The sequence below is a fragment of the Saccostrea echinata genome, unplaced genomic scaffold (assembly GCF_033153115.1).
Source record: "Saccostrea echinata isolate AGI-Se365-2 ecotype Australia unplaced genomic scaffold, CSIRO_AGI_Sech_v1 ptg000057l, whole genome shotgun sequence".
NCBI classification, from domain to species: Eukaryota; Metazoa; Mollusca; class Bivalvia; order Ostreida; family Ostreidae; genus Saccostrea; species Saccostrea echinata.
This window is the reverse complement of record NW_026889806.1, coordinates 8,639,164-8,663,330: the sequence shown is the minus strand read 5'-3', so window position 1 is coordinate 8,663,330 and position 24,167 is coordinate 8,639,164. Positions and strand designations below refer to the sequence as shown.

General features: G+C 32.1%; 1 protein-coding gene across 1 annotated transcript in view; it reads left to right on the top strand.

Annotated features, from left to right (window-relative positions):
* Positions 1-8,970: 8,970 nt before the first annotated feature.
* LOC133174113 (von Willebrand factor D and EGF domain-containing protein-like) overlaps positions 8,971-24,167 on the top strand; it is a 31,441-nt gene continuing 16,244 nt past the window's right edge. Inside the window, exons 1-4 of the mRNA XM_061309154.1 lie at positions 8,971-9,181; positions 15,580-15,747; positions 15,851-15,877; positions 16,437-16,640. Coding sequence (XP_061165138.1) covers positions 15,627-15,747; positions 15,851-15,877; positions 16,437-16,640 — 352 coding nt within the window. The 5' untranslated portion in view covers positions 8,971-9,181; positions 15,580-15,626. The remainder of the gene's footprint in view (positions 9,182-15,579; positions 15,748-15,850; positions 15,878-16,436; positions 16,641-24,167) is intronic.

Here is a 24,167-nt window from a genome sequence, read left to right as displayed (position 1 = left end):
TTTTTAAAGATTGCATTAATTTTGGTGGTTTTAGCCCCACCCCTCAGTCCCCAGGGGGGCAGAGATCATGAAATCCACAATTTTGTTCCCCTTCACCCATTGATGCGATTTGCCAACTTTGGTTGAAATTGGTTGAGCGGTCTCAGAGAAGAAGCTAAAAATGTTCAAATGTTAACGCACATCGCACGACGCACGTCGCACGACGCACGCCGACGGACAAAAACGGATAGCAATAGGTCACCTGAGTGACTCAGGTGACCTAACAAATTAAATACATAGTTATGATAAGCAAGAGTGACTCTACCAAAATTGTGAAATTCATAGCCCCGGGGTCAAGGGTTCTGGTGCTAGGGCGGGACTATATAGATCTTATAGTGAAAGTGCATTATTCTCTACTCCTGGGTATTATTTAAACAAATTAAATACATAGTTATGATAAACAAGGATGCCTCTTCCAAATTTGTGAATTTCATGGCCCCTGGATCAGGGTTCCTGGTGTTAGGGCGGGGCTCTATTTATTATATAGCGAAAATGCATTTATGCTTTAAAAATCTTCTTCTCTACTCCTGGGTATTATTTAAACAAACTAAGTACATTATTATGATAAGCAAGGATGCCTCTTCCAAAATTGTGAAATTCATGGCCCAAGGATCATGGGTTCTGGTGTTAGGGTGGGGCTATATAGATCCTATAGTGAGGTGAATTATTTCTTTGAAAATCTTCTCTACTCCTTAGTATTATTTAAACAAATTAAGTACATTGTTATGATACGCAAAGATGCCTCTTCCAAAATTATGAATTTTATGGCCCCAGGGTCAAGGGTTCTGGTGAAAAGGGGGGAGGGGACTATATTAATTATATAGTGAAAAAGCAAAATTTCTTTGAAAATATTCTTTTCTGCTCCTAGTTAAAAAGCAGAGAAGCTTAGTGTATAGTTATGATGAGCAAGAATGCTTCTTCCAGAGTAGTGAATTACATGACCCCTGGGTCAGATGTGCTGGTGTAAGGGTGGGGCTCTTGATAAATAGTGAAAATGCATTAATTCTATTAAATAATTCTGTTTGCTCTTATTGTTAAGCAGATAAATAAAGTTTACAAAGATTACTTATGATGAGCAAACTTCCGGTCCCAGGGTGAGAGGCTCTGGTGTTTCTTGCTGGGGGGGGGGGATAATCACATAATATAGTGAATCTGTAATAAAAATGCATTATTTCTTTAAAAATCTTCTCTGCACCTGGGCATATCAGGGCAAAAAGAGTAAAAGTTTTAATAAGGAAGATTATTTTTACCAGATTTTTGAACATCTGGACCATTTGGTCAAGTGTTCTGGTCCTGGCCAGGGCTCTATTAATTTGTATTCTACTGAGAGGAGTTATTCTACTTTGCCATTTACGTTTGATAATTAATCACTGTAAATAATGTACTTGAAAGGTTAATAGAATAAGAGAATTATGCAAGAATTTTTATTGTATAATACAAAAAGTAATTTTATAGTTTTAATGATCAGGTAGACTTGTAAGTAATAGATAAATAAAAATGAGACAAGAATAACTTGTCTTTTTAAATGTTCATCAAAAACCAAGAGAGGCCAATGTAAGAGATGTCAACAAGGAATTAAAATAGTACAGAAGCTCTGATAGTTTGTTAATATACTGTATGGTGATAGTGATTGTGATAGTGATAGTAATTATTTTTGTTGATCATGATCACCCTATTTTTCTTGCTTTTGGGCAACAAAGCTTCACCTTTCATTTCAATTTATACTCTATGGATCCTCTAAATTGTTGTATTATACTCAGGTAACCGTCAAGGTCCTTGGGCCTCTTTTTTTTCGCATTTTAATAGTACTGTCACAGGTACATATATGTTATGTAATATACACTGTAAGCATCCGGACCTTTTGACCACTTTAAAGGTAATTTATGTGTTTTATGTTCATATGTTGTTCCATTGTATTATGTGTTGACATAATGTATTTATGTGCAACATAAAGTAATTTATACCATTTCTGTTATTCTACTGTTATTAGAGAATTTTTCCGGAATTTTCAGTGCCGCAATTAATTCTTGCTTCTATAGATATGTAATTTGATCTTGTTTATCTCCAGACCATGCATTCTGATGGAAACAATTTTTTGATTTGGATTTGTCTTTGTATCTGAATTGATTTACATCCTCCCACCGTTTCTTGGACTTGTAATGTTGTCCGCTGCTCAATATTTTTTGTATATTGTTTACAAACATTGTGTAAATATATATCCGTACAAAAACATGTTGTGATCGTGAACTAACGTTATGCCAATGTTTTGTGGCTACGTGACTTTTCAGCTCATGCTGCGATGATAATAGAATGGAATTTTAGAAAAACATGATTTGGTGATATTTTTCTGCACGTGGATGAAAAACTTTGATTCAGTTACCTTAGACGATCGAGTGACATCATATCGTTTTATGTTTTAAACCTTGATACAGGTACATGTATGGTGAGCAGCACTGGCTAAAAGTGCGAGCAATGCACAAGTTACGTAACAGACTTTCCAAATGTGGATTTCTTATCAGCCGTGCAGTATCAAATGATTTGTGTTTGGGAAACAGTGGACGAGATTTATCATGAGCTGATTGAATTTGTTATTAACCTACATTTAAAAATAACAATGAAAAAGCTACATCAACACGATGAACAATTTAAACAGGATCCTGCACTCCTATCTGGTCGGGATCCTGTACCCCTAAATGGTCGGGGTTTAATTTTAGCAGGATCCTGTACTCCTATATGGTCGGAGTTTAATTTTAGCAGGATCCTGTTTTCCTATATGGTCGGAATTTAATTTTTGCAGGATCCTGTACCACTATATGGTCGGGGTTTAATTTAGCAGGATCCTGTACTCCTATATGGTCGGAGTTTAATTTTAGCAGGATCCTGTACTCCTGTATGGTCGCAGTATAATTTGAGCAGGACCCTGCACCCCTATATGGTCGGGGTTTAATTTTAGCAGGTTCCTGTACTCCTATATGATCGGAGTTTAATTTTAGCAGGATCCTAATTTTAATTTAATTTTTACATTATTAAGCAGGATCCTGTTCTCCTATATGGCAGGGTTTAATTTTAGCAGGATCTTGTACTTCTATTTGCTCATTGTTTAAATTGAACAAGTTCCTGCGCTCCTATATGGTTGAGGTTTAATTTAAGCAAGATCCTCTACCCGACTACCCCTATATATATTTTCGAGGTTTCATTTTAGTACATGTAGGTTCCTGTTCTCCTATATGGTCGGAGTTAAATTTTAGCAGGATCCTGTACTCCTACAATAGTATATAGTCAAATTTTTATTTTAGCAGGATCTTGTGCTTCTGTAGAGTCGAAGTTTATTATATGATTGGAGTTTCATTTCTAGCTAGCATTACTGCTTTATTTTTGTGCCCACATAAGTTCAGAATGTTTTTCTAGCTAGGATAACTGGTTTATTAATTTGTAACTATGCGGTTGGAGTTTATTTTTTTTTCTAGGAATACTACATTATTGTTAGCTGCTTTATGGTTGGGGTAATCTTTAGCAATAATTATTGCCTTGTTATTGTGCCCCAGTATATGGTTGGGGTATTTCTCCAGGCTATGATTACTGGTTTATCATGGCAGTCATTAGGCATAATGGTTTGGTTACATAATTTATTCACATAAATATCTATGCTCCTAGATAGTTGTTTTTTTCCCTGACATTTATATATGGTGTGGTATATTGTGTTCCTGTTATGTTGCTGGAAATAGATTTAAAACATTCTTTTGCTCCTATATGAAAGGGTTTTAAACCTCAATTTTAACTTGAGAGGGGAGTGTTTTTACCAATCCTTTATGGTTTGTGTACATTTCTCGCTCCCATGATGTAGGTACTGTAAGACTCATATGCCCCTATTTGTTGGTGATAAGTGTATTCCAGCATTGTTACACATCTCTTGTAGAACTTTACTTTAAGCATTCCTGGGAATGTTACATTTAGAATTAAGAATTATTCTAAATTATTACTTCGGAATAAGTTTTGATGAATATTTTATTTAGATTAATTGTAATTCAAAGTCAACTACTTTCATGTTACCTGTGACATGCATGAACATCTAATACAAGTATTCAGATTATTATTAGTAATTCCTGATGATTATATGCATACACTCATATTTTTAATTTGTAGCTATTAATTTACAAAGATCCATGTATTCCTATGTTTCTATAGAGTCAAATCAATTAGTGCATTAATATACACATACTGGGTTTACTATTAACTGCTTGTTTTAGCACCATGTTATAAATGCAATCAAAAATTTTCTTCAAATTAACTTTCCAATGAACATGGAAACATTGGTGAATCTTTAGGATTTTCACTTGGTAAGATTGCAAATCCTTCTTGTTATATCCCTATTTGATATTCTGCAAAACTCACTCATTCCTGTTAGTTAAAAAAATGTGATCTATTAATGATTTCATCTCTAATGATATATGTTCAGGCTCTTATACAACAATAGTTGTTCCAATTTAAACTTGAAATGAAAATTTGTATATATATATTCTTTGATAGCAAATTATAGATGTTTACATATGTTGCTGGAAATTATGCTGTGATATGTAACATTGTTTTCATGTGTGGAATTAGGAAGAAATGCCGTATTAAATATTGCAGGAATTTTACAGCACCTATAAAAATTATTCCACAATGTGATAGCTACTGAGTTTATCCAGTAGTTCAATACAATTTTTTTTTATTTATTTTTTTTTTTTTTTGATGGTAGTTGTTAGTCATCTTCAAAATAATTTAAATTATGCATTTCAGTAAGATATTCCAGGGTTAGACACCGCATAAGAATATATACCAAACCAGCACAGTGTAACACTAGTAGTATTTATAATCAATGTTTAAAAAAAAATTGTTGAATGACTTTACTAATTTTGTATCACTCATACCATGATCATTTAACTTTTTCTAGATGCCATAGATTTTCCTCTTAAATTACTCACATATTAACATGTTTTGTAGCATGTACATATGTGGAGACAGACCTTACAATACAACCAACTCATATTTAGAGACAATTTCTTAAATCATAATCCAAGGATTAACCAACCCAGTACAATTTAGATTTAAGGGTGTTCCACACCTATCAGGTGTGCCTAATATGCAGTTACCACAGTACTTCAAATGTTATTTCAGTTAAATCTGTCTTACAGGTCAATTATAGACATTTCAACATTACTTTTTAATTCATTGTTTAATAGTTTATATTTTTTCCTTTAGACTGTCTGATGCAGCTAAATATTATATCATTTAGTGGTTTCTTGTTAAGTTATATCAGAAGGATTTTGGCAGCATTTCTGAAAAAATTGTATATCTACTGTTAACTGCAATGTCTTTTTGAGGCAGCATTTCAGAGAGTATAATACTCCATTTCTAACTACAGTGATTATCTGAGGCAGCATTTCTGGCAGTATATACCTCAGTGTCAACACATTACAATGACTTACCTTATGGTTATGATTGAAACTGTATATGTTCTGTGTATTAGGTGACAAAGTTAGTGGCCTTTTATTATATTCTGTTTTCTAGTGTAGAACAATCTACATCACTATGACTGTCTGAGGCAGCATAGTAGATGGCATTTATTATATTCTGTTTATCTGTAAAATGATTTACAACATGATTTTCTGAGATTGCATACTTGATAACTTTTTATTATATTCTCTCATGTAGTGTAGTACAATTCACAACAGAACTGGTAGGCTTTTAATATATTCTGTTTATAATGTAAAGCAATTTTACTCAGCCAGCATAGTCGATGACTTTTTAGTTTATAAGGCATATATTCAAATATGGGCATGTGTAATTTTTGTACATATTTGATTAATTTGTTTGGCATTCTAATAAATGCCCATTTAGGACAAATAGTTTGTTGTTATATTTGCAAAAAACAAAGCAGAGTAGACTCATGGATGGAGAAAATAAATTATATTGAGGGAAGTTGAAGACGATGGTATATCTTAATTTTGAGTATTTGTCATGCATGTCAATATTTTGTGTTGATTTGAATTCCATGTGTATTCTGTTCAATGCATGCAATTGTATTTGTGTAAATGTTTAGTATGAAATCACGTAAGATTATTTGATTCAGAATTATTTAATACCAGATAATGATTATGATAATTATTCTGATTTTCTTTTATTTTTAAATGATAAATTAACAAAGAAATTATTTTATGATAAATTGATTTGTTATAAAGAAGTGATAATTATTTTTATATAAACTTCATACAAAGAGAATATGAACTTTAAAGCATGAGACATATTATAATGATGACATACTATATCTGAGTTAAATGTACATTTTTATCTTGTCTAATGATTGTTATTGTTATAAGCAGGATGTACTGTTATTATTACTACTTTTGAATAATAAATACAACAATGAGCCATGGATCGATGGTTTTATTCAACGAACCCTATTACATAAACATACATCACTTGTATGAAAAAGAGATGACTTCAGCTTTTTCATCATTAACTTTTCTTAATTAAGTAGTAAAATTCAACTCTCACCTGGTTATGGTGTTTATGTCTAACAACTCATTCGCTAATCAAGTGCTTGCATTTTTAAAGCAAGGCATGCTACTCACTAATAAGTTGATGTTACGGGGATTCAACAAACCTCGTTAAATGTCAGCATTTCGTAACTTAATTGGTCGTTACAATGACCTTATTTGTAATGTAAAAGGTGAAGATAACGAATAGTGATCGATCTCAAAAAATCCATAGGCAATACAAATCAGTAATGAGGGCATAAACTACGGACTTCTGATTCTAGAGGTACATGTAGGATCAGGTGCCTATCAGGATCCCCTGTTGACGAGTCAAACTAGATCAAGGATCGTTTTAGGGTGGTATTTTGGCTGAACTTTTTCATACTAAATGTTAGGCCTCTGTTTTATACTAGATTTGACTATGCAATGTAACCTTAAACAATTCATAGTGCACACAGTGGGTATGACCGGTCATCAGGCTATGCTTACTCATCCTAGACACCTGAATTTTCTAAAGGGTCCATGTTTTATTCCCCCTTTACATATGTGTACTGTTTATATTTTTAGATCAATCACTGTTTGTATCTTCATCTTTTTATCAATATTTTAAATTTTATATCGAACTAAAGCCCTTCATTTTGGGGAATAACAGAAAAAATATTGAGAAGTAAAAGTGAAGCTTGCCTCAATATTGCACAGGAAATAGTTTAAAAAAGATATAAGCATGGAAAAAATCAATTAACATTTCTTGAGTAAAGAAAACACAACTATGATGTCGCATATTTGCTAAAAAAGTGAATTAAAAAATAAATTAAAATTACTCATCAGAAAGTAAGTTGCATTTCCTAGACTCGTTTAAATAAGAATTACCCTAAGGATAGATGTTATGGAAAGATAATGTCTATAAAATCTGTTTTTAATTATATTTAGTATCTATGTGCTAAATGAAATGGTCCATGCATACTAAATCGAAATTTATTTATTTTTAATCTTTTTAAACTTCTGCATTTATGTTCTATGAAAAATAATTTAACATTTCCAGATTAGCAAAATTATAAAGTTATATTGAAAATATGTATTTCAATTTTATATATTTTTGATTTAAAATAAACATCTATTATGTTAAATGAAAAAGGTTTAAATCAGATGTTGCTTTCAAGAAAAACAGTTATTTTTCTTGTCTCTTCAAGCGAAACATCACAGGAATTTACCTAATTTTAGCAATTAGTTTGGCCCACATTCTCACTAAATTGACTGGCCTATACGAAGTTAAATCTAAGTGATTTAACTTATTCTATAGACGTAAAAAGTCACGCTTTGCAATAAAATTGTATGGTGAAAGTAATTGAACAAATAAAAATAAAACATTATACTCAAAATAGCTACCTTATTTGCCTTTCTTTAGCTAGGTATGGAACTGTTAAAATTTCTTACCGTTTAACCATATTCCATTGTTTGTACCACATGCATGGTTGGCGGTTGGACGATTATACATTTCTTCCTGGCTTCGATACCAGTCTCCTGGGGATATTTTTATAACATTTCTATCACAAATAGGTTGTACCCCCCTCGGTTTAATGTATTTCGCCAGACGTATGTCTCTGAATGGCAAAGGTTGCTTTATAGTACAAGGATCGACATCTTCTGCTTTGACTGAAATACATTTAGTGAAATTAAAATTAACTGCTTATAGATTAAATATATATTTATATGACAAACAAGACATGAAATGAAAGACCTGATATAAAAAAGAACAGAGTTGCGAATACAAATGCCTCCATAGTGCTTTCGGATACGCATACAGTAAATTAGATGAAAATCTCTAAAATATATTGAGCATCTTAAATTTTCATTGGCCAAAGATAAGACTCATTTTTATTGACAGCCGCTATCTTTCTTCAAAAGTATTAAGAATCGATATATATATATATATATATATATATATATATATATATATATATATATATATATATATATATATATATATATATATATATATATATATATATATATATATATCAGAATTAAGAATCAATGCTCAATCGTTATGTCTTTGATTTTTAACCCAGGTAAAAGAAAATGTCCAATCGGTATCGACTATTGTAAATTTTTACTCCAAAGTCCGCATAGAAACAGAATAATGCGATCAATATTCAGTGATAAGAACATCCCATTTTATTATTAGATCCGGAATGGGCGTTAATAAAGTTATAAACAGATCACATTTAGAATGTAGCACTGCAGAAAGAAAATGTGGATATCAAATATTCTTCAATTTCATATTTTTCTGAATTTAATATTTATAACAAAAGGTAAGTTTTTTTATGAATACATCTTTCTTTAAATGGTTATATTGTTTATGAAATTATTTTTATGCTGCAGTGTTCTTTCTGTCTTAAATAAAGGTGACGACCCTTGTGTAGCGGGGAATTTTGAATATTTACATAGTGCAGGCCTAAGAGGCTCCTCTTGTAGCAAAACAAGGGGGAGAGAAGTATGCGATAGATTTATCCATAGCGGCTGGTACAAGGTTTTGCATGAAGATGACAAAAGACCAAGAAAACTGTTTAGTGGGCTTGTAGGATTAAATCGTTGTGGAACAACATACCCAGTATGGCTTAATGGTCAGTATCTCTATTATCTTGATTTCTTATTTTGAATATTGAAGTCATTATCTTTTTCTATCCAATATCCAAAATACGTACAAAAATATAGATAAAATACATTTTGATGTAGAATTTGAAAATGATGAACATAAGAAAGGCATTAATACATGTATGTATTGCCTCAACCAAGAATCAAAACTGATTTTTTTACTTTAAAAAATTCATCAGTAAGAATCTGTATGAAAATAGAATTAAATGAAACAAATTGTTAGTTTTAACAACGACCTATATGCGGTATATGCATATTTTTCAGAAAGAGGAAAAATGAAAAAAAAAAATCAATTATAACTATATAATATATAGATAGCAGACAAGCTCCAGAACAATATTCACATATTTTATTGATACTATCATTCTTCACATAATATCAAAACATTGAGTTGGAACAGACCTGTGTTCGGTGATTTTTACTCAAAATATCGGCGTAATATAAACTTTTTTTATGTATAAATCATGGAAATTTTGAATTTACTCGTCATTTTCCTTAAGTCATATCCAATATATAGTGTCATAGCTGATGAAAATATTCAATGCTTTAAAGTTTACAAACTATGCCCCTGCTTTAGAATATATATTTCTCTGTCAAAGTTTGATTTTGATGGCAAATATTGGTCATTACCGATTATACAAAAATCTTAAATCTGCATCGGTGAAAGGTATAAAGACATGTCCTATTGAATTTTTTATTACAAAGCAAAGTTAAATTTCAACTATATGCATCATTCACACTCACATTTTTACGAAAAAGTCTAGCATTGATTATTTGAAGTAGGTTTGAATAAAATTTCAAAATACTGCAAAAACTTTTACTTCGGAACTTTTTTTTGTTCATTTAGATTTTTCATTTAATATATCACAAAGTTTTCTCTTTAATTATATTTCATGGTATATATTCCACTTGTACATTTTTTTTTTCAATCAGACCAAAACTATGAAAAAGGTAGCAATTTAAAATAATTTTACATTTTTATAGTAACCATGACAACACCTTTCATAGTATTTATAAACGAACATACGGTATAATGTATCTGAGTCTAATCTTGTTTTGTAGATTTACATTGAAAATGGACTATAACTTAGGTAGAAGTAGCATTACAGACAAACAGATAAACTGACAGATGAACCACGTAAATCTTTTACACATTTTACAAGAATAATATTAATGATGATCTTCAGAGTTATTTTCCAGTTAAATACAATCATCATTTTTTTATTACCTCTCTGAATTCCAAAATAAGGTCTCAGTCATTCAATTCATAAGGAAACAGCTATTTAGCCATGTTTCACCGATTTTACTGATAAAAATCTACTGACCCCACGTTTTATTATTCCAACAATTGCTACCCTTACGTGTCATTCATGAATGTGTTTTTAGAGAAAAGGAGACAGGAAATTATAAAATGTAAAGTTTGTTCTGTGAAACATATGCTGGTAAAATGTCTATATATTTTCTTATTTGGTTACGGTGTTGGGGTAGGAGGTTTAATATCAGCAGAACTTTTGTTAGTGGGTTTCTTTGAAATATTTTGTTAAGAGACAAATACCATCGTTTTGTAGTTGGTAATATGTGTCAAATTAAGCACGAATTACACGCGTACAATATAGCAAAAGATTAGTGATTATACTGATAAAAAAGGTTACAAAATGGCAAGTGACCTAGTTTATGAAGTCCCTGAAAACTGGTGTCTGAAACATATATGCTTGATAAAATAATGATTTTTCTTTGTTCAGACCCGTAAAAAGCAATTTAAGTGTACAAAAATAGGTTTTAAAATTATCTTTTCAACTTTTTACATAGGGTATGTGACTTTTCATTCAGAATTATATTATAGATTATTATTACACAGAATACATACAGTTAGTTTACAATTACTCTATCGTGGTCTAATGTATTGTTTAGAACACCTGAATTAATTTTAAATAATGTTATATAGTGCAGATTCAAGTTTATTTATTCCATATCAAATATACTGTATGTGTACTCAAAAAAAGCGGGCTTCATATTTTAGCTGCTTAAGAGGGGAAGACAATGCACTAATTCAAGAATACCGTTGATAAATTATCTGTAAATACAATACAAGGCGCAGACATGTGTAGCTCTAATTCATGATTACGCCAACCGCTTAATTTCCAGTGATTGTGCTAAAATTTGAATGCGTTAATTTATGTACACGTACTATATTTCGTTTTGTTTAACAAGCAAAAATAAGAATTTATGCAAAATTTTCTCAATTTACTCTCAAATCAGTTTAATTTCGTTCTGCTAGCTTGATATTCTTTCTTGCAATTTTATCAATGAAATTACTTGTTTTTATAAAAAATATAAAACGATTTTTGACTGATTGTTTGATTGATTGATTGTATCTTGTTTTACGTCCCGTTCGAGAATTTTTCACTCATATAGAGACGTCATCATATACCGGTGAAGGGCTTCAAATTTAGACCTTTACCGTGACACGGGCCTCGGTTATTATGGTCTCATCTAAGGACCCGCAACTTTCACTTCAAAGTAGGAACAGTTGCTATCTATTTTTTATCGACTTAGGTCAGTCGCGGCCGTGATTCGAACACACGACCTTCCGATCAGCAGATTTTTGATCATCAAAACTTGATAAAGGGGAGTTATCTATTTTTAAACCCCCATCTGATTGATAAATTAGATAAGAAAGACGGTTTAAACAATATTTTATGGTTTCAGCCGACGGGGCTTTCAACAATATCGTCTTTGTTTGCAAGGCTCATTATTATCTTACAAGAATTTGGTTTTAATTCTACTTCTAGAAATCTAGGTTTCTCCATGCCACAGATTAATTCTTTAGCGCCACAGTTATAAAAATCAGCACCATAGTTCCGCCACGATAAAATATTAGCGCCACAGTAAAATCGTCGTCGGTCATGAGGATAAAAATTTGAATTTATACTCTTAAAAATAAACCTCCAAACAGTTAATGTACTTTTAATTCACAGATTTTAAAATACATACACGTAAATCAACTAAGACCAATAATTACAAATATACAGGTGAAAGATAATTGCGTATCACATTCCAGAAATTCCTCTGTCCTGACACTGTAGGTGTACATGTGTAATTCACATTTTGTAAAGAAAATTGGTTAAATAATTCAGATCTTACACTGAAAACTTCTTTTTACTGGTGTTAATATTTTTCATAATTTTCTAGCTAATATATGTTTATTAATAGATACGTTTGAAGGTTGATGTGTTGGAAGGGGGGGGGGGGCGAGTAACAGAATACTCATATGCTGGAAACGTTTTAATTTCTCTTTTACACTATGTAAACTTCGATACCATTAATTGTTTTTCATTCTCATTAAATATATCTTTCAATTTTCCAAAAATGTTATGAAACTTTTGTATTAATTTAGTGATCCAGGAGAGTCCTGTGTTTTTCAGTTTATTCAGTGGTGACTTTCTATTTATCACTAAATTTATATTTCAATTTTCCAAATATTTTATATTATTTATGGTTACTTCGTGAATTCGGTAGCGAAAAGAACGTGAATATCAACATTTCGCGTACCTCTTGCGCAACAGTTAAATTTGAAATGATGGAGAACCCTAAAATCCATCTTATACTCGGAGGTCTTTTTTTTTTTAAGATAAAATTCTTCAAAATCAATTTTGCTATTTTCTGATTGGTCATTTACAAAATCACTTCGTTAAAGAATACTCTGATTTTATACACAAGTACACTGATGTTGATATTAAAAGAATGTCGGATTTCCTCAATGACAACATTTATGTAGTATTCAAAGACCAGGACTTCCAACAAACTGTTAAAATTTCGATGGAAACTTAATCTCCTTTATTAGCTGATCTGATCATATGTTCCTATGAAATTCACAAACTTCTACATGAGAAGAAAAACACTTACTGTGGCCGTCAACTAGACATTCAGATATATCGATGATGTATTCTCAATTAACAAGAATTACTTTCATCCATATGTCGATTCGATATATCCCAGTGAACTTCAGTTTAAAGACACCAAACAGTCTGTCATATCTGTTTTATATTTGGATGTTTTACTGACTATAGACGATAAGAGCAAACTAAAACAACTAAACTGTATTACATACGAAATGTTTTTACTCTTCCATCGTCAACTTTTTGTTTTTAACATGTAGAAATATTCCGCTATCACCAGCATATGGTGTTAACATCTCCCATCTTATTAGATACTAAAAAGTATACTCCAGAACAATCAGTTTTTTAACCGAGACAGGCTACTGACAGATAACTAGATGCTACAGGAATTTTAACAACCTTGTTTAAAGTCAGCATTTAATAAATTATGTGGTCCCTATAGTTACTTTCATAGCAGATACAACCTTTCATTGGGTGTTATTTTGGCTGACTTGTTTTATATCAATTGCAAGGTATTTGTTTTATACCGAATTTGACTTCGAAATTTTCCGTCTACCTGATCAGTACACAGGGCTCATGGCTCACGGCGGGTGTGACCGGTCGACAGGGGATGCTTACTCCTCCTAGGTACCTGACCCCATGTCTGGAATTTCCAGGGGTCCATGTTTATGCCCTCTTCATAGTTTTTATTGTTTATAGATTTTTTGAGATCGATCACTGTTCGGTATCTTCAGCCTTTTCATTACATTTGAGTCTCGAAATTCAAATATTGAAATTTGAATTTTTCATTTCGAAACTCAAATTTTGAATAAGCCTTCTGGCCTTTCGTACTGTTCGCGCAAAAAATGTGATCCATTATTTTTCATTCTACAAGTGGCAATGCAACGTAGACTCATATCTCTTGATCCCTTTCTAAGGAGGAAATTTTACAAAATCATGTCAGTTTTTAATATTTTTAATATTACCAACAACCAAAAAGAATTTGAATTACCATATTTATATTGGATTCCGAAACTTCATAATAATTCTTACAAACAAAGATATATAGCGGGTTCCAGTAAATGTTCTACCAAGCTTCTTTCTTTACTCCTCACTAAAATATTAACAGCAGTGAAGGAGAAACTTCAAGAATATTGTGCAATATATTCGAGAAGTGGTGTAAATCAGATGTGGATACTTAAAAATTCCCAGGAACTTTGGAAAATTTGAAATCAAAAGTTTTACTAAAATCAATAACATAAAAACTTACGACTTTTCAACTCTGTATACTACCATTCCCCACGATAAATTAAAGTCCAGGATTTTTGATATCATCGAATGGAAAAAAAAAATGGAACTCGTAAATTTACTTACCCTTTCATTGGTCATTTGCAAAATTATTTTTTTTAAAAACATTTTAATTGTATACACAAGTACTCTAAAGTTGATATTAAAAAGATGCTTGAGTTTCTGATTGACAATATCTATGTGGTGTTTGGAGACCAGGTCTTCCAACAATCTGTTGGAATTTCCATGGGCACCAATTGTGCCCCGTTGTTAGCAGACCTATTTTTGTATTCATATGAAGCAGAATTTATTCAAAATCTTATACATGAAAAAAAGAAATCTCTTGCTTTGGCCTTCAACTCGATATTTAGATATATCGACGACGTATTATCTATTAACAAAAGTAATTTCCATTCATATGTCGACACGATATTTCCCAGTGAACTTGAAATAAAAGATACCACAGAGTCTGACATATCTGTTTCATATTTGGATATTTTACTAAAAAAGACATTAATGGTAGTCTAACAACCAAGCTTTATGATAAACGTGATGACTTTAACTTTGCAATCGTTAACTTTCCTTACTTACGAAGCAATATACCATTATCACCTGCTTATGGGGTGTATATCTCTCAGTTGATTCGATACGCAAGAAAATGCTCTACGTATGAACAATTTCTTAAACGAGGCAAGTTATTGACAAACAAGTTGATGACACAAGAATATCAACAGTCTCGTTTAAAGTCATCATTTCGTAAGTTCTATGGTCGATACAATGACCTTGTCAGCAAATACAATCTATCATTAAGCCAAATGCTGACTGACATTTTTCATTCTTATTGATTGGCCATTATTTAGACACTTAATTGTCGACGGATTTTTCCGTTATTTCCCGATCATGACAAGGAGCACAGGGCGGGTGTGACCGGTCGGCAGGGGATGCTCATTCCTCCATGGCACCTGATCCCATCTCTATATGCTGAGGTCCGTGTTTGCTCTGCTCCCGATTTGTATTGTTTAAATGGCATTTGAGCTTGAATTCTGTTCGTTATCTCCATATTTCATTGGAAAAATGAACCATCTACTGTTAAATATAAGACTAACTGGGTTTTACACATTAAAAAATGAATGAATTTGACAGACCATTGAAAATGTTTATTGGTTTAAATACTCTTTTTTTATTTGATAATTTGAATCTAGGTTCACATCCAACAGTTTCCAAGAGTATTGTGAATAGAACGGCTTGTATGTCTGGTCTTTCATCTTATTGTGACAAAAAAATCAACATTCAAATTAAGAAATGTGCCGATGGCGATTTTGTCTATAATCTACAAAGACTACCAACTTGTTTTACTGGATACTGCTTCGGTAATTTTTACGTTTATATGAATTGTTTTTATTATGCAAAAATTGGTATTCTTGAGTCGATTTGATTAAAGGTTTCTTCAGAATTGTTTTTATTTTTCTTCAGGAAACAATACACCTTGTGCTAAACCAAGTAAGTATAATTTACCAACATTCATGGTCTTGCACGGCTTTTCATGTAATTGATTTAAATTTACACAAGGCAAATTTTTTAGGAAGAAGAAAAGAACGGTAATCTAATTTGGTATGATTAACATTGAAGTTAAGTCTAAAATTTTAAACAAGGTTGAAAGACTTTACTCCTTCGACTGTGACTTAAAAATATGATATAAAGACCTTTCAAATAAAAAAAAAAACAAATCTTACCTTACATGTACCAGGTTTAACTTGTCGCTGGGGATTACATATGCAATGCTCTAAAAATGGTTGTCTATACATTTCGGTTATGATTTTTTCTCTATGCCCTAGATCTAAGATGGTGTTAAAAACAAGTGCTGTTGAGTGTGCTATATATAAACATGTTTCCATGCTACTTACTAATTACATATACATATGCAGATGCATGAAATAATATTATTGCAACCTAGTTTTAATCATATTTTTTAATTTTATTTTAAATTGTTAATTTTATACCACAGAAATGATTTTATGAAAATTTCTCATGACCACTATGCTAAACCTTATCCTTACAGATCCATGCGAACCTGGAAATAGTGTTTTGATGCAAGTGAACGGAGATCGGTCTCTCTCATGTTCCGGCAAAACACTTCTTCATTGTGACAACACTTTAAAAGAAACTTGGTATAAAGTCACATCTCAAGGACAACCGTTAAAAATGCCTACATTCTGTGTCAGGCAAAACCATTGTGGGACACAGTTTCCTATTTGGATGAATGGTAAGATCTTTCTAAAAGAGAATTAGTAAAAGACTCTACAGACGTAGTTTTCCAACAATCTGTTGGAATTCCTATGGTTACTAATTATGTTCTGTTTTAGCAGACTTTTTTTACCTTTACACGAGCGGTGGTCCAAAAGTTATGTAACAACTGCTAAAACATCTTGAATAATCGAATATTATCAACCGAACTTTACTCACTAATTCCGCATCTAATTGAATTGTTTGGGTCATTAAATAAAAACAATTTAAACTATGTCCAAATGTTATACAGTGTATCTATATTCTGCGTAGTTGCAGACTGAAAATGGGCGCCAAATAGAAACGTCAAGGGACATTTGTACATTCTTACCTTACGGCGATAGACGAGACCCAACATTGTGTTTATTTTTATATTTTAGAAAGTATTTTTGCATACCTTTTTGCATGACCTATAAATTTTTAAATAAATATGAAGACTTCATCTTTTTTCTATTCATGAATTTCCTTAGTTAACGTCTCCCAGTTGATTCGATAGGGTATGTTCAAAGAACAAATAGGACTTGCTGCAAAACTGCAGCGTTATTGTACATATAAATAAGTCTTAGATAAGAACACTAAAGATCCTGTAATGCAAATATGGTGCAATTTACAGCGCAGTTTACGCCGAAAATTTTCGGCGCACTACTGGGGAGAATTCCTCCAGTTCGTAGCAACGGTCAGTAAACTGCCTTTTACTATATAATTCTAGTCATAATTTTAACCATCTTGTATGTTTAATCTACCTCCTAATTATAACCCTTTACAGTCGTCAATACAGACCAGTAAACTCTTGTTTTGATCTTTTGGTCGGATGGCAGAAAAATTCAAAACAAGCGAGTTTATTGGTCTGTAGAAAGAACTATAAAGGGTGAGGAGATGGATAATAATATGTTTAGAATTAGGGAATAAACGTAGTTGATTGCCCATTGCTGGAAAGTGGAGAATTACATCCTTAACCATGCCCAGAAAATATTATGCGATAAATTGCATACTGTTTGCATTACGGGATCTCTAAGGTTATGGTTAAAGACAAAAATATAAAACCATAACGCTACAGTTCTGCACCTAGAACAAAACAATCTAAATTGACAAAATAGTTGAAGTTACAAGGATTTAAGAAATTTCGTTTAAGACAAGGAGCGCACGGCGGGGTTTACCGGTCACACTTCTATGTCACCTGGCCCCAACTCAAATCTGAGTAGAGTAAACTTTATTTTACTCCCCTGAGTTTCGACTCAAAAAAGTGTGTCAAGAAGAACGCTAAGGAAACTCAACCCAGCAGAGTGACAAAACTCTGCTTAAAACTCAAATTGTTTTTAATGATATAAGTGGTCTTAGCGATATAAAAAAAACAATAAGATAACCTTTAAACGTCTTTTCTGTGTTCGCCTTCCGTTTCACTCATGTTTTTCTGCATCATAACATGGAATAACGACGTCATTTGTTGTTTTGATGACGTTACATCAATAGATTGATCCAGTAACCTACGATATTATTCTGTCGCAGGGCACTCTATAGAAGAGAAAACTCCAGGCTTCAAAGAACTACAATAAACATGTATATAGATAATATGAACAGGTAGATAACCTGCAACGGCAGCTTCAAGCACCCATGTTTTTCCAAAATAGAATATCAATTTCGATTAATTCGGAGTAGCGAATTCTTTTGCAAAAGGTGTCAAAAAATACACTTTTTGGAAAATTTAATGGGTTTAGCTGAAAGAGAGAGAGAGAGAGCAGTGAATGAGTATGCTTTATTCTCTGACAAAAGAATTTGCTTTAAAAATGGAAAAAAAACTATTATGATTTATGATGAAGTAAATCTATGAAAACGTTTATTTGATTACTAGTATTAAAAATAGTTAAAACTCTTATGTCATTAATTGCAGCATTGTAAATTAAAAAATATAATAAATGGGAGTGTATATAAAGATTATGTAGCTTCTTAAAAATATAAAAGGTTGAGCTGAAAACTATTCCTGTAGCAGGTGCGTGCACTGTCTTTGACCGGTTAGTTTGACAATGCGGTCTTAGTTGCTTGTAAAAATTACGATACTGTATGCATATATTATATATGTAATTACTTTCATTACGAAAAAAACATGTACATAAATCGACGAAATTTGCAACCAGTTTAAGAAAAACATATAAAACTCGTAAGTTTTATTTTATCATAGAAATAATGTACGTGCATTATCATGAATACGAAAACTAATTTTTAATACATGTTACTTATAGGCCTACATAGACCTTTGATATACATGTATTTATTTCCAAAGAAGCAGCAAAACAATACGAATACCCGAAGAGAAAAAATATATTACATGTGCCGCATGATAACATATCGATTTTGTTATAGAGAGATAGAGAGAGAACAATTAAATTTAAGTTTTCTAGTTTTGAAAATGTAGAGTATATCTGAAAACAGGTAAGCGAAAAAAAAACTTAGGGAAAATCAATCAAATCTAATTTAAAAAAAGCCAAATCCGTTCTAATCGTTATGTATTTTTTTTTTTTTTTTTTTTTTTTTTTTTTTTTTTTTTTTGAGATGGACTAACAATCATGTCCAGCAGTTTACCAGATTTCCTAGACGAGATCATAGACCCCGGCCGTTACGTATACCGTGCAGTTACCCCCCCCCCCCTCCCCAATGGTCCTTAATAAGCTATCATGTCATCATGCAAATTCTTTCCTCCCCGAGTGCCGAATATAGCCCCCCCCCCCTTTTCACAAAAAAGAATTTTGGAGTTTGGACAATCTACCGTTCTTTGTTGTTGTTTTTTCTTGCTGCCCCTTTCAAAAACGATACTATGCGCTCGTCAAAGATACATATATACCACAGGCACTTGACACTACATATTTTTCATATTTTAAAAAAAATATAACCCCATACTTTAGAACTCATGTGAATTATTAGGTATGAGGTTAATATTTTTCTAATAAGAAATTTTCCTCGGATTTGTTTGTAGCTGTACATGTATAACATATATATTTCAACAAGTTGCTGTCCTTTAAAAAAGGACTGCAATACGTGGACCATATGCATGTGTTTCTAAACGAAATTCAAAGAAAGTTTCTAGATTTAGTGATTTTACAAAGGTGTAATTAAATTTATTTATTTATTTATTTTTTTATTTTTTTTATTTTTTTTTTTTTTTATTTTTTTATTTTTTTTTTTTTGTAATTTTCATCCTTATTTAAGTCTGCTTAATTAGGCTGTAGTGATAAAAAAAATAATGACCTTGAAATGATATATATGAATATGAAATGTTGATCTAGGTATCCATCACAATTGCAATGTAGTAAGAAAGCCCAGAAGGCTCATTCGAGATTCGAGTTTCGAAATTCGAGATTCGAAATTCGAGTTTCGAAATTCGAGTTTCGAGATTCAAGATCCAAAGTAACCAATCAAAAGACGGTTTAAGATTCAATTACTCCCCTTTGCTAAGTTTTGACCTTCAAGAAATCATTGAATATATTCAAACCATGAGGTCATTTGATTATATTACAATGCAAGAAAGAGTGCTATATATATCAGAACGAAATTAGAAAAAATAATGGGTTTTTGGTCTGCAAAATATGCTTAAATTTATATTATAACTTCTTAAATATTATGATAGATTTATATTAAGAATATCTATATCGTATTATCTACTTTGTTTACATGTTCGATGTCATATAATAATTAAGTATTGTTAATCGGATTCAAAGAGCAAAAGTAGGGGGAAGGAGTCGATGAGAATTATTAGTGTACAATTAAACAAGTGACTACCGATTAATGATAAATAGAACTACGGGTTTCAAAGAGGATATAGTTTGTAACAAGGTATTAGAAAGTGACAAGTGACTAATACGGGTTTCAAGTGTGCAATAAAACAAGTGATTAGCGATTTATAATAATTAGTAATACGGGTTTCAAAGTAAATATATAGTTTGTGACAAGGTGTAAAAAAAAAAGTGACCAGTGACCAAGTTTGTGAAACCAAGAGACAGCCCCATAAGTACATGTACGGATGGCTGAAATATACATGCTTGAAAAAAAAAATGTGATTTCTCTTTGTTCAGGCCCGTAGGAAATAATAAAATTTAAAAAATCACTGTAAAGCCCCCCCCCCCCCCCCCAAAGAAAAGGGGTTATCACGGTTATTAGACGTTATTTTTGAAAGGACATAAGGACACAGTTGCTATGTTTTCTATAGTAAATTACATCGGTAATAAATATAAGGGGAATGGGGGGGGGGGGGCACGTGCCCAGGGTCCTATGGCTATGTTGTTTATTTTATTACAACATTCAGTGTCAATCTTTCAATCTTGCTATGCATGGGCAAAATAATTATATATTCGATAATTATTGATAAAGAAACCGCTCGGGTCTCGCAAGATACATAACCAATCAATACACAAGTTTCAATACATGATGTAATGGCCATAGAGAAAAAAGATATGAAAGTATTTAATAATGATAAAAAAATTAATTATTTAACAAAAAAAATGCACTCTCTATACACCTTAAGGACTTTGAAAAAACTCGTACAGCCTAAATGAGTACGTACATGTATTACAGTGTAAAATTACTTAGTTCATGTATGCCTTTTTAGTGTACACAGAAAATCTTGAAAGACATCGTAGTAGTGATAAAGAAAAATCGCGTTCGCTTTCCCAATGGTGTATATTCCATATAGGCAAAAAGGCTGTAGCCTACACTTCATTTTCTTGATGCAAAAATAAAAAAAAAAAATATTTATACATGTATTTGATTGAAAAATGGGGGAAAGTTGACCATAAATCTTATTCATTTACCAGTTACTAGAATATATTTTCATCAAATGCAATAAAAGTATTCTTAGCAATCCACACTTTTATGCCTATATATATATCCAATTTTTACAGTATGCAAAACTTTTGATTTTTATAGCTGGTTAAATCTAAAATTGAAATGTTACCCTGAAGTCGATATCATACTATTAAAAATGACATCAACAGGAGTCTATTATTATGTTTGGGTTAGTAGGGAGTCAAACATAAAACACTTTAAAAATTTTATTTAGATTATTTAGTAAAGAAGTTTCCATAATTTCCATGCACTGTGTAAGGATTTTAAAATTTCTCAATTTTATTACAAGTGGTCATGAAGTATCATAAAAATATGTTTAAATGATTTATAATTATATTCACTGGAAAAATGACAATGATAGATGTCTCCAAGATCGCAGAAAGTGAGCCTCCGAACCCCCCCCCCCCTTCTATTGTGAGGGGGCGACTCCCTCCTTGCCTGTCCGCAATTTGGCAATAATGCGCTTTAGGTGAAATCTGCATGTGACCTCACATTAGTTTACACATTAGCCGAAGGGAATATACGCCACTGTTTCCCAATATGAGAAATACATAAAAACTGAGTTTTCAATTAAGGCTTTGAATACTTGAATTAATTAAAAATCATATAAACAATACAGACTGGAATTTATTTTATTCCATATCAAATAGTTGATCAGTCTAACGGCACAAATTCACCCTTACATGTAATGAAATGTATCCTTCTGTGCAGTGTAAAGACGATCCTCAGCAATTCATATCAATAATATGTTCCTCCCTCATCAATGTGCATATTAAATCAATCTAATTTCGCAAGTCAACGATAAGACCATATAATATTCTATATATGTATCTATTGTTTTGTTTAATGAGGAAAATAAGATTTTATACATATTTTCAAAACGTTACCCAAAATTCATTTGTATTTTGTTTTGATACATATAACATTTTTTCTTGCATTATTAATTATGCAAATGACCCATTTGTTATCAATATATTCAGTGATTTCTTGATAGTAAAAACTTAATAAAGGGGAGTAATCAAATATTGAATCCGCCTTTTGATTGGTTATTTTGGATCTTGAATCTCGAATCTCGAATTTCGAATTTCGAATCTCGTATTTTGAAACTTGAATCTCGAATGAGCCTTCTGGGCTTTCGTAAATGTAGCCTTTAAAATTAACAGAATTAAAAGAGGCTTAAGCGTGCAGGTATCGTAATCTCCATTGGCGGATCCAGGGAAGGGGGTTTCGGGTGTTGAAACCCCCTTTATTTTTGCAGAAAGAAGAAGATAGAGAATGATTTTTATAAATATATATATTTTTACATCTAGTATTTTCAATAAAATAAGTACTTCAATCTCTGCCCTTTATGCTCTCTAGATAGGGTTTTGCTTATTGCTTCCTCCGTGTACCTTCACAATCCCGGCCCCGGGCCTCGACCACCTACACGTAACATGAAAGATGTAACTTTTATATTATCGGAAGATTCCAGCGAACGTACGGCTGTGGCATTTTTTGACCATCTTCTAAAGTAACTTACTTTAAGAAATACGCATAAAAAGTCATGAAAGGGAGTATCCATGAGAGAATATTTATCTCCTTGAATTATGGGGATATTTTAATCAATGAAGAGAAAGGTTCAAAATGTCCCCGTAGTATGTGGGGGAGGGGGAGGGCTTAATTTTTCTTAAAAAAATCTTTCGTTATAATTTGAATATATAAGTTTTAATTTGCATATTTAAAAGAAATCAAAATGCCGAAATGTTAGAAGAAACCCCCCCCCCCCCCAATTAGGATTTCACAGGGTGGTGCACAGGTTTTTATTTTTTTTAATTTATTATTTCTGTTTGTCAACTCTTTTTGGAGGTTGTCCCCTTTGAAACCGTTGCTACGGGCCTGAATGTAAGTGCCTGCGGTGTGACCTAGAACCCCCTTTTTTTCAAAAATTCTGTACTGGAGCACTAGAGTATCTAGGCACTAAAGGGTCTCGAATCATCTAAAACGATGCTAGGTTATCGATTAACTCGATCAATTTAAAAACACAAGAAGCATTAATTTTGCGTGTTTGTCTCTTTTTAAATAAAGGAACTGTTAATTTACAACACCTGCAATCGTAATTTCTCGGTAAAACAACGTGATTTTCCGAATCGCCAGAAGGTCTGAGAAGATGCGATTGACAATCTCATCGCACATGTGTAGACCTAGGCTATTTGGTCTTGCATGCACAGGTGTGTGCACTGTTTGCTAGTGACGCTTAGACTGGTGACGGTATTTGCTACAGACATGAAGAACTATACACCAGTTTCATGACATGTGCAGTTTTTTTGCTAGTGAAAATTGGAGTAAATTAAAAGTCGAATATCTTGGATATGGGGTAATCCATATCCATTCTTGTTGCAAAAACCGTCAATGATCTGCCTACTTTGAGTGATAGTACTTTCATAGCAAAGCTGTTAAATTTTATTCCCGACTGGCCTACAAGTTTTGTCATTTAAAAACAAATCGGGCTATTTCGATACATGTAATGCATAACGGCTGGGACTTGACATCTATACTAGATTTATACGGAATATATCCTATCATTGGAAAGATAGATGGTACACGTGTAGCATAGATCTGTAGTACGCAGAATTTTTTTCGATGTTTCTCCCTCTCCCCCACATGGAAAAACATTCCTACAGGCCTTTATCAAGCT